This window comes from Vigna umbellata, chromosome 1 (assembly GCF_029865625.1).
Source record: "Vigna umbellata cultivar VRB3 chromosome 1, Vumbellata_1.0, whole genome shotgun sequence".
Lineage (NCBI taxonomy): Eukaryota > Viridiplantae > Streptophyta > Magnoliopsida > Fabales > Fabaceae > Vigna > Vigna umbellata.
Genome location: NC_142165.1, coordinates 4717218 through 4733104, shown reverse-complemented (window position 1 = coordinate 4733104; position 15887 = coordinate 4717218). Strand labels below are relative to the sequence as shown.

The following is a 15887-nucleotide window of genomic DNA, read 5'->3' as shown; positions in this document are numbered from 1 at the left end:
TGGGCTGGTGCTTGGCCGTATCACCCTTGTTTGTAACATATCTGCTACCTGCTTCTCTATTTCATTCTCTATTTCATTCTTCAGCACATGCGGGTATCTATAAGGCCTTACATTTATCGGATCTACTCCCTCCTTCAAAGGTATTTGATGTGCCATAAGTCTTTCGGGAGGCAACCCAGTAGGTTCCTGAAACACCCCTGCATACTTATTCAACATCTCTTCCATTTCCTTTCTTTGATCCTCGTTTATTCCATCCTCATGTGCTCTGTCTCCACATTTCTGAATCTCCCCCAATTCCCAGACTAGCATCCAAGCCTCCGCCTCCTTTATTTTCAATAATGCCTCCAGAGTTGCCAAGCTTCTGGCCAATTTCAGATCCCCCTTGATTGTCACCTCCTTACCATCCTGGTTGAAAGTCATCGTCAGGTGGCTCCAATCCAACGTCACCTTTCCAAGGGTAGCCAACCATTCAACCCCCATGATCACATCCACACCTCCTAATTCAAACAAGTGTACTCTCGTTGTAACCTCCACGTCCCCTATGCGAATCCGCACCCCTTTGCAGCACCCCCGGGTCTATTTTTTCCACCCATCTCCCAAGCTAACCAGGTAAGGCTTAGTGTCGGTCGTGATGAGCCCCAGTTCCTTCACCAGGTCCCTATTAATGAAGTTGTGGCTCGCTCCACTGTCAATCAGTACTATCACCTTTCTTCCCCCAATCTCTCCCTGCATCTTCATCATCTTGGCTTGCGTTAGGCCCCCTGCGAAACATGTCGAGAGCTCCATCTGCAACTGGGTCATCTCCGACTATGTAACGGCCTCGTTCTCCTCTTCATCCTCTACCAAGATCAACATCCTCAGACTCCTTTCTGGGCATTGATGCCCAGATCCGAAAGGCCCTCCACACCCGAAACACTTGCCCTCATCCCTACGTTTTACATATACAGCGTAAGGTAAAATGCGGATGGTTCGCCCTCTGTTTTCGACGTTATTCGATGCCGCTACACTCTCCTGGGTGACTTATCGGCGCACTGACCCTCCATTCTCGGTTGGACCCGTTGTTTAAACCCTCGGCAAGTGTAACCGAATCGTATCAAGTAATAAAACTAGTAAGACCAAGTATCGTTCTCCCAAAGGACTCACGACCTAAACAGTTATGTGATTGGTTGATTATCTAAGACTTGTGACCAAAATATTGTAGGTTTAAATGCAAAATACTAAAAAGTAAATATGAATGCATGAATTGATCAATGGGCAAGAAGAAACAAAACATGTGGTATGAAATATATGAATGATTATTTTGTTGGGGTTTATCAATTTCATCCTATCCACTCTCATGTATTCTAGAATTCATCTTTCTTCATTAATTGTTAATGCCACTTTCTAAATTACCTTAAACCCGATGTCTCGGCGAAGAAAGCCTAATCATAATCACTAGTTTACAATGTCTTGTCTCCCTAGCAATTACTCATGCATTATAAAGAACAGAAGCTTAAAGGCAACCAACCATCATACTCCTATGTTTAGGTTTATACTACTATTAGGAGAGATTCCCCAGATCTAGATTTTCCCGTATGTGTCCATATCGACAAAATCAATAATCATGCCATCGAATGAGTTAAACAATGCATGCTTAGAGCAAAGAGGAAAAACCCTAACAATTAATGAAAGAAAGCATGTATCTTTAAAAGATCTTGAAGAACAAATTCAATACATGAGAGCTTCTAACGATTACATTGATTTCCCAACAACAATAAAAGTTTAGTTCACCATATTCATGGTGAAACTAGATGAAATACAATGAAGGAGGAAAGATAAAACCCTAGAAAGGTGAGAAAGGAGTTGTAGCATCCAAAATCCTCCTCCAAGGGGTGAAAGAATGTGTTTCTGCTTCGTTCCAGCCAAAGATGCTTGACCTAGGTTAACTAAAACCTTATATAGTATTCTAAAAATTATAGAAAAGTAAGCCCAAGCCCATAAGAATGTCACTCAGCGCTAAATACCACTCAACGGTAAGTGCGTGACTTCTATTTTGCCCCTCAGCTGCAGTTTTGCCCCTTAGCGGTGTCTGCGGATCTTCAAAGTGCCGCTCAGCGGTAAATGACATTGAGCGGTACTTGCGACTTCTCCCTTTTATGCACTTTTTCTTCCTTTTCTGAATCCAACTCCTAGCTCCTTCACTTCTTTCACTCAATTCATCTTAAAACCTGCAAAAACAAGAAAATCAAGCATAAAACTTGTCCAACTCTCTTATTTCCAAACTTCAACAAAAACATGATTCCAAGCTAGTTTATAAGTCATAAAGGTTGTCTTTAAGGTCAAATTTAAGTCTAAAAATAACAGTTTTTCAACTGTTATCACCCGTTCGGCCCGAGTTTTGACGTACGGGTTCAACTCGCGACACCGTTCGATTACCAAAACACACTTGTAATCGATTACAAGAAGCTTGTAATCGCTTACCAGAGTGGTTCTTGCACACTTAAAACACTGGTAATCGATTACACAAGTGTCGTAATCGATTACCAGTAGCATTTTTGCCTACTGCAATGAAGTCGTGTAGGGGGGTCACGATTTTAACACTCTATAATCGATTACCAGTATATTGTAATCGATTACAGGACCCAGAAGTCGTTTTTGGGGTGCACAACTTCACCACTGGTCAAATGCACAGTGTGAAGTCGTGCAGGGGGGCACGACTTCTTCATTTGAAGTCGTTTTGGCCCCCCACGACTTCCCCTTTTTCTTATTTTGAATTGAATTTGCCTATTCTCGTAATATATGATGTATTTTTGCTTATTTTGGTAACAAAGCCGTGAAATCGCTTCCTCTTCACATGACTTTTTCATATGCGATTTTTCTAAAACTTGCACTATTATGTTAAATTACACCATTACAGTGAAAATACCGAGTATGGACATAATAGCAATGACACAAATTGACAATAAAAAAGATGAATGAGTGACACAAATTAAGAGTAATGGGAACATGACTTATATTTATTTGACACATATAATAAAAATAAAATGGTCATAAAAGAGTAAATTTTTATAATTTAAAAAAAGAATAAAAAATAAGAAAGAATAATGTAAAAAAATTATATTTATTATCATTCCTCACAAATTAACAATAAAAAGTAAAAAACCGTTTTTTTAACAACTTTTTTACAACCATCTACGTGGTAGTTTGTGATTGGTCTGTTTCAAATATACGGACCAATAAAACAATGACACGTAGTCTATTGTCAAAAAGTTGTTAAAAAAAATGTAACATGTCGTGGTCCTAAAAACTAAGATGAATGAGTGACCCAAGTTTACAAAATGTTTGTGTTCTAAATCCTCACTAAACTTCCTTTCCTTTTCGTCAGCCCTCAGCTATTTTTACAGAAAACAAATGACTCAAGCGATCTTGAATGTTCTGAATTCCATACCTAATGAACTTATAAGCATCTTTACCAACAACATCATGAATCATTCCAATAAAGGTCCCATATGTAGGCAACAATGTGTTCTCTACGGATTTTACGACAACTTCCCTCAGCTCATCATCAAATATTAACCACTCAGACTGAGCTTTGCATATCTCATTGAACTGCTGGTTGAACAATTTCAGCTTCTTTTTCATAGACTCTGCATGCAGTTCTCTACTGCTTACTTTCAAAAGCTCTAATATCTTTTCCCACGAGCTTCTTTGATAGAGTTCAATGTGCTCGTCGATCTTTGACTTGTACCAACCTTGGCCTAAAATCTCTCCATATATATAATATTCCCCAAATTGTAAAAACATCAAATTATTTATCATAAAAACATGGCCTAATGCTGGGTTTGTGTAGCTTTTGGACTTGGCTTCCAAATTTGTGTCTAAAACTTTAATTATTCTAGCTACCTGATCTGATAATGAAGATATTCCTCTTCTAATTGGGAAAGTCTCATCATCTGTGAAAACTTCTCTCAGATAATCCATCACTCTGTGGGTTGTTGGATGAATCCCACCATTGGGATCAGTCTCCTTAGCCACTTCACGGTGAATGAGACTCTCCAACTCAACAAAAACACCCAATCTCTTCCCGACAAGAATTGCACCATTTCTGAGTGATTCACTAAACAACTGACCATAAAACAGTGAATCGAACATTGGAATCAGATCAATCAAAGTCTTGAACACGTTGGGAATGACATGGACCAGATGGTAAGACCATTGATGATTCTCAGTTGCCAGTGTATTCACAAATCTTAACAGACTGATACTCAATTCAGTGCAAACCTCAGCAAATGAGATATCTGCATTGTAAGACTCGGGGAATACGTGAGCACAGAGAATCCTTTCATTGGGAAACAGTATTCTCACGGTTATGTTCAAAGCTTTTATCAAACTCCCTATCTTCTCCATCTTGTCAAAGTCCTCCACATTGAGCTCTTCAATTTCCAGCCCGAGTTTTGATAAACACTCCTTTAGAAACAACCTCCTACAACTGCTGTACAAACTGCGGCACTCATTCTGAAACATCAGCTTCCCGGTGTAACGAAGTTTGTCGATGAGGTCAGACGGTAACATGTCTTTCACCAAGTTGTCGTCAGCTTGTATTTCCGGCACTGCAATCTGATCTTCATTCACAACATTAGCCTTAAGGTATCCACCCACAAGCTTCAAAATTGTGTTGATAACCTTTTCATTCTCCTTTTCAAGCTCTTCTATATAACTCATAAAGTCCCTTCTGGCAAGAACTCTACGACTATTGCCTCGTTGTAATGGTGAACCAAGGGGGATAGGATCAGCTTGGGGAGGAACAGGAACATGAACACGGGGTGAATCAGGTGGAGAAACACTACCAGTGCTTACTTGTGATTGTGATTGTGGATCAATGGTAATGCCTAGAAGATCATATGAGCGTTGAGTATCTAAAGTGGAATGAATAATGTTGAGGGAATAACTGAAACACCCTCCAACAATGATCAACCATAGTTTAATTTTCATGAGCTGCACTATTAGAACTCCACAGAAAAAATACAGGAGATCAACCTCGAATCCAAAGGGACTAAAAGTTGATAAACCCAAAGACATAATAGCAAATGCAGCATTCGAAACTACGCTATACACATCCGGTTTTCCTTTCACTTTTGTATCAACGAAATAGGAGTACACAGAAGTCATGATCAAAACCAAAAAAGCTGAATTAGCTTTCAACGAGGAAGAGGTAGGGCGATCCCTTGTGCTGGTGGACTTAGATAGAAAGAAGATGATGGAAAGAGTAAAAACAAGATAGAGTAATATTTTCCACCATTTCCACTTTCCGAATAGTTGACTGAAAGAGGAGCTGAGAGCGTAACAGAGAAGTCCAACAATACATGAAAAAAAACATGCGAGTTTCCGTACCTTTGGCTGTTGCAGCCATCCCTGAATTCTGATAAGCATGAGCACCGTGTTCTTCCTGGACCATCCAAGGTTTTCGTAGGTGGAAAGAAAGAAACTGAGAACCACCAGTTTTGAATTGGGATTTCACATTTTGATTGAAATATCATCAAGCAAAGGGAATGTGCTTTTACCAAGTCTTGGTCAACCATAAAGCAAGCCGTGTCCCACATCGACAGTGCATCTACTTCACTCGTGTCCAATTTTGAAAAAAAATAATGTTTGACGTTTGGTTTGGTTGACGCATGCTGGATAAATAGCAAGTGAGAATGATAGTATACTGCATTAGTATTTTCTTGTCAATCCTTCTATGGCTGCTGTGACTACAAGTGTTATAACTGATTCCTTGTAAATTTGAACCACTTTCAATGTCTACTTGGAGTTCAGTTATCACTTTCAACGGATGAGAAGACAAATTCTTCATTGTTCAAATCTTGTCCCTACCTGAGACTGATCACTGATATCGTTAAGGGTTACTGATATATTAACAGCGAAAATCCCTTTACAAGTACAACTTTCTAATAGTAAAAAATGAATTTGATACTTACATATTTCATTCAGAACTGATTCTGCATAATAGTTCAGAACGTTTTCATACTATCGTAGACTGCACATTTTTCAGTTACATCAATTTTTCTATAACTATCCGAACCAAAATATCTATTACAAAAAATCTATTTTATCTACTATAATATGTCTTTTGTGTACTAGTTACTAGTGTATATTTACTTAGAATAATTAAAACTAAAATCACTAAAATGGCATAATAATTGTGATAGCTTAACAGCTTAAGGTCCAACGAATTATGAAAAATAATTAAAAATGATTCCAGTTTCCACTTTTCTTTTACACGAAAATCAGTCAATATTAATTATTCAAACACGGATAACATACCTCAAGAATCACACTCAAGTAAAAGCAAAATTATATTATTTTTTTCAAAAATTATTTCTTATATATTTATTTAACAAATTATAGATGTAGATTATTACGTCTTCTTTAATGCAAAAATACTTTATTAAAAATAATATCATTCTAATGAACAATTATTTTCAATTTCTTTCTTTCGACCGGATCAAAACGACAAGAATTTAATTTGTTTTGGTTCGTTCCCAATTTAGCCAACTTCAAAAATTAAAATAAAATACTTATTTTTTAAAACTTAAGATATATTGATAACAATAATTTTAAATAAAAATTAAAAATAAAATATGTATCTTTTAAAACTTAAGATATATTAACAAAAATAATTTTAAACAAAAAAATTAAAAATAAAATATGTATTTTTAAAACTTAAGATATATTAGTAAAAATAATTTTAAATTTAGAAACGTAATTTGACAAATAAACAACAATGCGTACATATTGAAATAAAATAATTTTTTTCATATTTTTTATTACAATTATTATTTTATAAAATAGATTTACTCGAAAACTTTGCGAATCAGTTCGATAGAACATCTCTCTTTTTGACCATATAAAAACTTTTCTTTATTATTTTTTTATACATAACACACTTATACTTTTTCCTAATGTTGTTAACACTATTAAAAAAATAAGTTTTGTTATTTTTATATTTTAAAGTAGAAAATTTAAGGATAGGCTAATATATATATATATAAATAAGTAGGATGTCAAATATCTTCATGCTTATAGGTATCGATAGATTGAGACGAGTATAATTTTATCCATGAGTATCTATTACCTTATTAAATTTACAATTTTATCATGAATATATACTAGGTTATAATCTTTTGCTTTCGATCAAGTTTTTCATCATTCTTACTCCTTTCACGATTTTCTCACTTACTCTCCATCTAGATTTTCTCTCACACCAACATTCTTACTACAAACAATTTTCCCACAAACGTGCTACCCATGAATTTTTCTTCTTCTTTTTTGCTTACTTATGACATATATTGTTTTATTTTTGTTTTCTCACTTACATTGAACTTGCTTATTCTACTATTATTTTGTACCACTATTTCTGGTGAGATATTTCTCCGTTTTAACTACTGCTCTCTATTTTACATTTTAATCATATGTTTGAGATAGAAAATTAGTGTTTAATTTGCTCAGTTTAATTTTGTGAGCACTCCTACACCTTATTGCATATTTTAGATTTTAGTTAACTAACCGTTTATAGTCGTTGGACAAACTAGCCATTTATAGCCGTTGGACAAACTAGCCGTTAAGTTTGTCTTTTAGTGAATGGAAGTGTCTTGGCTTGAGTCTGTAAATAGACTCTCATTACTTACTCAAGTCGCATTCTTTTGAGCTCATAATTGTTGTAAACACTTGAGATTTTAGTATTCTTGTTAAGGCTTGAGAAACTCTTGTATGTGGAGTTGGTGAAGTGCTACTACGGTGACAGAGGAAATAGTCGGTTCATCCTTGGTGTGTCTAAGGAGGTGTTCTGAGAAAGCAATCATCCTTTGTGAAGATTCAAAGGAGGTGGTCATCCTTCATGAAGCATTCGGGGGAAGTGTTCATCCCTTGGTGTGTTCGAGGAAGGTGTGTTTCATCTCTTGTGGCTTTAAGAGAGGTGTATTCTAAACCCTTACAAATTGTATCTGTGTGATTGTAGTTTGTATTGGTTTTGTGATTAGTGGATTATCTTATTTTTAGATAAGCAACTCGATGTAGGATTGGTAAAATCCGGACCAGTATAAAAATTACCTGTGCAAATCTCTTTTTCCCTACACTTTTATTGTTGTGTTATTATTTATTAAGAGAGAAGTAAAATAATTTTAAAGCACAAGAAACCAATTCACTTGTCATCTTGGTTATTGTCCAATTATCATGCAAAACTATTCTGACAGATACATGATCAAACATGCTAACTGTGATTTTCTCAATTATGGATAGAGATGCCATTTTTTTTTCTTTTTTCAAAATAAAAATTTTAAATTGTTATTGGTTTTTAAAGGGGATCGGATTACTCGTGTAATATTGTGGCACTTCATTTTTTTTTTGTCTCCACAGTAGTAACATGGTTTCCCAAAGTGAGATGAATGCTTCCTAAAGGACTTAGTATATGTGCAGCATGTGTTTCAAGACCTTGAATTTGATAAACCATAGACATTTATGAATGTCAAACTTCTAAAACTCTTCCTAACTTTCATGATTATATACCAAAAACTAGTAATAATGTAGGTAAGTATTTAAAAAAGAAGCTGACAGTTGGCATAAATCCGGGAAGTATCCATAGATATGTTAAGCCTGTATACTAAATCTTCCCAAACTTAGGAATTTTTTCCCTCTCTTCAGGCATACAATTATGAAAATGTATCCAAACTTCAATTTGAACCAAGCCAATCTAAAAAATGGAAACAAACTAAAAAAGGAAACACATTTGTAATTGTGTTCAAACATTCAGTGGTATATACAGAGCACAAATCCTTTGGAACTGAGATAATAAAATTATTGTTCTCTAAAGCTAAACTCCTTAACCGTTCCCTCCCTTCCAGCAACAAATTCATCTACTCCATTAAAAGAAACAATTTGCTGAGTCGATCATGTGCCTCAGACTTTCCATACTTAATGTATTTATAAACATGCTCCCCAACAAATTCCTCAAATGTGCCAAGGAAACTTTGGTGTGGAGATTCATTGTAGTTCATCACATGAAACTTATTACCATTTTTGGACTTATGGTCCAAACTACACTTTAAACGAATTCTCACTTTGTCTATGTACACAGATGCTGGAATCTTTCCCTCCTTTAAATCTCGCCTAAGTTTCCTAATTTCCCTATTTCTGTAAACCAAATAAATAAAGCACATCCCTTCAAGGGTAAGGGGATGAATCCCGCCACCCGGAATGAGTGATACATCTTCCAAAGCCTCATAAATGCACAATCTCTGTCTTATCAGGACCACTACAATATTTCTTAGTATTGTAAATGATTCAAACTCATGTATCAACTCCTGCAATGTGTTGCGCATGAAAAGACTCCATGTTGCCAAGGCAAGGGCAGAGTTCAGCAGACCAGTAGCCAATTCCGTGCAAAGTTCCCTGAAATGAAACTCCCCATTGCGAATGGAGCCGCTAAAGACACGATTGAAGAATCCTTTTTCATTGGGAAAGAGTATCCTCGTAGCTATGTTCATAGCTGTTATCAGCCTCTCATCCTTCTCCGACTTGTTAATGTCCTCCCCGTTGAGCTCTTGATTCTGCAACCCTAATACCCGGAGACTCTCTTTGAGAAACTCCCTCCGCCAATTACTGTACACGTTCAAGCATTCCTCCTCAAATCCATCTGACACCATCTTCTGTATACTTTGACGAAGCTTGGCGATCATTCCTGACGACAATGAATCCACCACCATGTTGTCGTCGCCATGCAATTCTGGCACTGAAATCTTCTCCTCACTATGAACACTAGCTTTAACGTATTTGTCTACATGCATGGAAATTGCTCTGATAACGCTCCTATTCTCCTTCTGAAGAGCCTCTATACAACCTATAAAGCATTCTTTGGTACCATAAATGTTTTCTGGAGGGGCACCACCGGCACCACCCTCTTGAGGTGAAACTACTTGAGAAGCACTATGCCTTGTTCCTCTTGAAGGCCATACCTTATCAATGACAGGGTGTGGTTGTGAACTGGCCATAATTGTTTGGGTTGAATCCACTTTAGTAACACTATTAATGGTTCTTTGTGGTTGTGAATGAGAACCAATTTCAATCACTACATGATCTTGGTATTGAATTCCATGATACCCACTTCTTGGTTGAGGATCCAAATTGGAACGAAGAATGATGAGGGAATAACTGAAAGCTCCTCCAACAGTGACTAACCACGGTTTTATTTTCATGAGTTGTACGGTCAGAAGTCCACAGAAAAAATACAGGAGATCAACCTCAAATCCTAACTGACTCAGCCTAGACAAGCCTAGAGACATGATAGCAAAGGCAACACAAGAAAGCAGACTATAGCCATCTCCTTTCTGTTTCAGATATCTATCAAGGAAAAAAGAGTATACAGAAGTGATAAGCAAAATTAAAAATGCTGTGTGAGCTTCCAAACAGCGAGAGTTGGAGTATTCCCATGTCTTTGCAAACAAGGTAGAAAGGGAAATTAAAAAACTGAAAATAATGTAAAGAAGTAACTTCCACCAGGTCCAATTTCCATGTAAATGATTGAAAGATGAGCTCAAAGCGTAACAGATAAGGCCAACGATAGATGAAGCAAAACACACAAATCTCCATACCTTTGGCTGATGTAGCCAACTCCAAATTTTGATGAGCATGAGCACTCTGTTGTTTCTCAAGCAAGGTTTGCTTTATTTTTTTTTGGATGGGGGTTTAATCCCTTTATTTTATTTTTTGTGTGGAAATTTCAAAGGAAGTAAATGAGAAAGCTCCATCAATCTTCTACGTGTTGACTTAAAACTGGATTTTTCTTTTGCAATCAATGCTAGTTGTAATAATCCCCTCATGCGATCAGAAAAAAACAATAAAATCCTGAAAATGCATCAAACATAAATCCACTTAAATCGATATATCAATACTCACCTGCCAGAAGAGTTCATTTTATTATTGCGTTCAAACGTGTCAAAGAATTTAGGCTGTGCAAATCTAAAACATATAAATTAAAACCGAAGAATATAACTTAAATGTAAATCTAAGCTTTAAGCTGTGCAAATCTAAAAGAGAGAAGTAAAATAATTATATAGTTTTAAGCTTAAAATGTACTCTAGTAGTGTTGGCATGATTTGGAGCTACCATTGTTCACTCGAGATAATCATTGAAACATGATTTTTAATTATATATAGCTTCTTAACAATAACAATAAGAAATATAAGACTGAAAAATACACTTTATGTTGCAGGTTTTTTTTGAGTAAAAGCTACTACTTTTATTGAATTGATGAATTCTTTAAATACAACAAAAATTCAAACTACACAAAACTGCACAAAGCAGGAAAATAGGAATACATGTGTCGCAACCGGAATCGCGACGGGACGACGATCCAAAAAGAAATCGGGGTTTTAGAAAAAAAAAGATTTTGGAGTCGCCACCATAGTTTATTTTGGAAAACTACGGAAAAACCATAAAACGATAAAGCACGGTCCACGAAAACCAAAGATTGGGTTCGGGAGTCGGTTACGCGTGGGGAAGGTGTTAGCACCCCACAACGCCTGCCCTAAGGCAGTACCTTTAACTAAATGCACGAATATGATGTGGTTTTCTAAATGTTTAACTATCCCCTAAAATAAAACTCTAAAGAAACAAAATATATTTTTTAGTTTTTTGGGCCCGACAAGGATTGACCTTGCTCCTACGTATTCTCATTCAAAATGAGAAATCAGGGTTACGTAGTTCTTTTAGAAAACTGCTTGAAAATTTGTTTGAAAATTGTTTAGAAAATTTTGTTTGGAAAATGATTATGGATAAATTTGGATTTTTGGGGAAGTGAACCTACAAGGGCTAGCCTTGCTCCTACGTATCTCCACTTTTGATGGAGAATCAAGGATCACGTAGTTCTGGGTAGGAAGATTGTTTGTTGTTTAAAATTGTTGATGTTTTCGGGTTTTTTTTTTGAAGATTTTATACCTTTTTTTTGTATTTTGTTTAAGAAAGAGAAAAGGTTGTTAGCACAAGGACGATGCGTGCGATCACACATGTGCCTAAACCTTTAAAACATATTTTTTGTTAATTTTACTTAAGGAAAAGAAAAGGTTTTTAGCACAAGGACGATGCGTGCGATCACACATGTGCCTAAACCTTTAAAACATATTTTTGGAATTTTAATTAAGAAAGAGGAAAAGGTTTTAGCACAAGGACGATGCGTGCGATCACACATGTGCCTAAACCTTCAAAACATAATTTTTTGTAATTTTAATTAAGAAAGGGAAAAGGTTTTAGCACAAGGACGATGCGTGCGATCACACATGTGCCTAAACCTTCAAAACATATTTTTTTGTAATTTTAATTAAGAAAGGGAAAAGGATTTTAGCACAAGGACGATGCGTGCGATCACACATGTGCCTAAACCTTCAAAACGTATTTTGATAAATTCCTTTATTTAAATTGTAAATATTGCATTATTAAATATTTTAGGATAGGTAGATATCTAGAATAAGTAGATAGAACAAAATAAAAATGAAAATAAAAATAAAAGAAATAAATAAAACAAATGAGATAAGATAGACAAAAATAAATGAAATAGAATAAAATGAAATAAGGAAAACAAACAAATAAAAAATAACGAGCGTTGGGGGATCATGAGCGGACGTTGGGAAAGGGCTGAATGACGAGCGCTCGTTGGGGACGAGCGTTCGGTTTGGAGTTGAATGACGAGCGCTCGTTGGGACGAGCGTTCGTTGGGGACGAACGTTCGTTGGGAAAGGGCTGAATGACGAGCGCTCGTTGGGGACGAGCGTTCGGTTTGGAGTTGAATGACGAGCGCTCGCTGGGACGAGCGTTCGTTGTTGGCGTTGAATGACGAGCGCTCGCTGGGACGAGCGTTCGGTTTGGAGTTGAATGACGAGCGCTCGCTGGGACGAGCGTTCGTTGTTGGCGTTGAATGACGAGCGCTCGCTGGGACGAGCGTTCGTTGGGGACGAACGTTCGTTGGGAAAGGGCTGAATGACGAGCGCTCGTTGGGGACGAGCGTTCGTTGGGGACGAACGTTCGTTGGGAAAGGGCTGAATGACGAGCGCTCGTTGGGGACGAGCGTTCGGTCAGGAGTTGAATGACGAGCGCTCGTTGGATCGAGCGTTCGTTGTTGTCGTTGAATGACGAGCGTTCGCTGTGTACGAGCGTTCGTTGTTGGCGAGCGTTCGGTTGGGAGTTGGTCACCAAATGGTCCGTCCAAGAAGTGGAAGGACAGACGTTCGTTGAGGAGGTAGGGGACGAACGTTCTAAAAAGGCTTAACGTGCGTTATTTTTGGGCTTGGCCCACCCGGCTGTTTTCTAACCTAGAATTCCCTTAGGGGTTCTCTCACTCTACACCTGCCTCCCTCCATCGAGACCCAGGTCTCTTTCTCTCTGACCAGGAAAGCCTAGGGCTGGGAGGCACGCCGCCGCCACCTCGGCTGGAACCGGCCACCGCCACCTCCGAACCAAATCCGCCACCGCGACGAAGATGGGCACCGCGTCACCGCCCCCCTCTGGACCAGGCACCGCGTCACGCCGCGCCTCGATCCAGCCACCCAGGGAGGGGTTCCTCTCTGGCGTCTCTGCGCCGCGCCTGCCTAACTGGCCGCCGCTTACCACCGCGACCCAGTCACCACGCCACCACCTCCTCCGATCTTGACATTGGCGGCAAACCCAAACGCCACCGGGACCGTTTCCAACCGCGGCGCCGTCAGCCTTGGAGGCCGCCACCGATGGGCTCTCCTATTCTACTCTTCTATTTTCTATTTCTGTGCTTGGGTTGTTGGGTGTTTTTTTTGGTTGGAATGGATGAAGATTGTTGCTGGAGGTGGTATAAGGATGAAGATGTTAGGTGTCCCCGTGGTATAAGTATGGCTTGTGGCAGTGGGTGAATGCGGATGATGGGTGTCGGAGATTGGTCACTGTTCTTGGCTGTGGCTTTGTGCAATGCAGGTTGAGGATGGTGGTGTTATGCGTGAGTTGGGATGGAGGTTCCGTGATAATGGTGTATGGGTTGGGGTCTCTGCTTGAGTTGAATTTCTGAAGATGAAGGAGTATGTGGTTGTATGTGATGGTTGTGGCAAATGAATATGGTTGAAGTGAATATGGTTGATGATTCGGGGAGGGGGATCCAATATTGAGGTTTGGTCGTGTGGTATCAGGCGTTGGAGATGAAAATGAAGAGGAAAGGGATGAAGATGATGGACCGTGGTCATGAGGTTATGATGGATGATGATTCAGTGAATGTGGGGAGGGTGACGATGGTGTTTGGTAACAATGGCCCGCATACAAATAACCATGACACAATCATATGCTAATTTAACAACAACTTAACAGAGGTATATTCATGGGAGAACATGGAGTGCGAGGCATCACTTACCTCTTGAAGATCCGATTGCTACTGCCAACCTTGCGCCTCCAATGAATCTCTCCTTTCCCTTTTGACTGGCTTCTTCTTCCCTTTCCTTGTTGAATGGTGTCTCTTGTTTCTCTTTGCAGGTGCCAATGTCTCCTTCTCGGCAATGGATGATTATCCAATGAAGTTGAAGGTCCCCTGGAGCTCTCCACCAATGATCGAAGATGATGGATGCCCCCAAACAACCCCCGCTGTGTGTATATTTGCCCCTTCTTTTCTGTCCCAACCAGAATTCTCCTTCTCTCTACTCTCTGTGCTCTTTGCAATTCTCTCCGTGTTTGTCTTTTGTGCCATTCTCTGTACCAAAATCGTACACCCAAATCGCGCCTCTGCCATCACCGCCACTCTGCAGAAAACGGTTTCTTGCTTTTCTGTTCCCCACGTTCCAGCCAACCTCCCTTTCTTTTTCAAATCTTTTTCTTATATTTTTCCTTTACTTAATACTAAAATGAAAATAGAATAAAAATAAAAGCAATAACTAAATAGTAAAATTTTAAAATAAAAATAACGTAAGAAAAATATATATACATATATATGGAGAAAAATAAGATAACATATAAAAATAGATAAAACAAAAATGACGATAATAATAAATAAAAACAAAAAAAACAAATAATAATAAATAATAATAACAAACAAAAAAACAAGTAACATAAATAAATACAAGACAAAAACGAGAACAAAAATAAAGATACAAAGAAATAAATAATAGATTATATAAAGCCAAAAACGATCCGGACGAAATTTGGTATTGACAGCTGCCCCTCTTTACTTAGATTTTACTAGATAATATGACAAAGTGATGTTTTCATATTATATTGTAAAAGATGAGTAAAGATAAAAAATACTAATTTCGTCCGGATTTCTAAGGAAGCAAAATGAAGTAAAATGAACACGAAACATAGGTTAAACAAATCGATGAAGAATGTGAAATTGCAACATAAACGACCATTGCCGAGCAGAGGGCCCAAAATCACAGAAAAACTAGAGGCGCCAGACAAGACTGGGCTTAAAACGTCAAACCAAAACCGTGCTTGAGGGGAACGAGGTGTACAAACCTCGTGGAGGGTGTACAAACCCTGAATGAATGATGTGAGGTGTACTAACCTCGTGGAGGGTGTACAAACCCTATGGATGAATGATATGAGGTGTACTAACCTCGTGGAGGGTGTACAAACCCTGAACTGAATGATGTGAGGTGTACTAACCTCGTGGAGGGTGTACAAACCCTATGGAACTGAATGATATGAGGTGTACTAACCTCTTGGAGGGTGTACAAACCCTGTGACTGAATGATATGAGGTGTACTAACCTCGTGGAGGGTGTACAAACCCTGACAAATGAATGATACGAGGTGTACTAACCTCGTGGAGGGTGTACAAACCCTGAACGAATGATATGAGGTGTACTAACCTCGTGGAGGGTGTACAAACCCTGAACAAAATGATGTGAGGTGTGC

At 38.2% G+C, this 15887-nt stretch overlaps 2 protein-coding genes across 2 annotated transcripts; both read right to left on the bottom strand.

Moving 5' to 3' along the window:
- Window positions 1–3071: 3071 nt before the first annotated feature.
- LOC124833391 (exocyst complex component EXO70B1-like) lies at window positions 3072–5514 on the bottom strand. Its single transcript, XM_047307867.2, has one exon. It carries the CDS (start codon window positions 5407–5409, stop codon window positions 3361–3363), a length of 2049 nt encoding a protein of 682 aa, XP_047163823.2. The 5' UTR covers window positions 5410–5514; the 3' UTR covers window positions 3072–3360.
- A 3230-nt stretch (window positions 5515–8744) lies between these two features.
- Window positions 8745–10714, bottom strand: LOC124833392 (uncharacterized). The gene has a single exon (XM_047307868.2). It carries the CDS (start codon window positions 10659–10661, stop codon window positions 8889–8891), a length of 1773 nt encoding a protein of 590 aa, XP_047163824.2. The 5' UTR covers window positions 10662–10714; the 3' UTR covers window positions 8745–8888.
- Window positions 10715–15887: the final 5173 nt, after the last annotated feature.

Bases quoted from the DNA above. Each gene is read 5' to 3' on its own strand.
- LOC124833391 (XM_047307867.2), bottom strand. From the start codon at position 5,409: ATGCTTATCAGAATTCAGGGATGGCTGCAACAGCCAAAGGTACGGAAA.
- LOC124833392 (XM_047307868.2), bottom strand. From the start codon at position 10,661: ATGCTCATCAAAATTTGGAGTTGGCTACATCAGCCAAAGGTATGGAGA.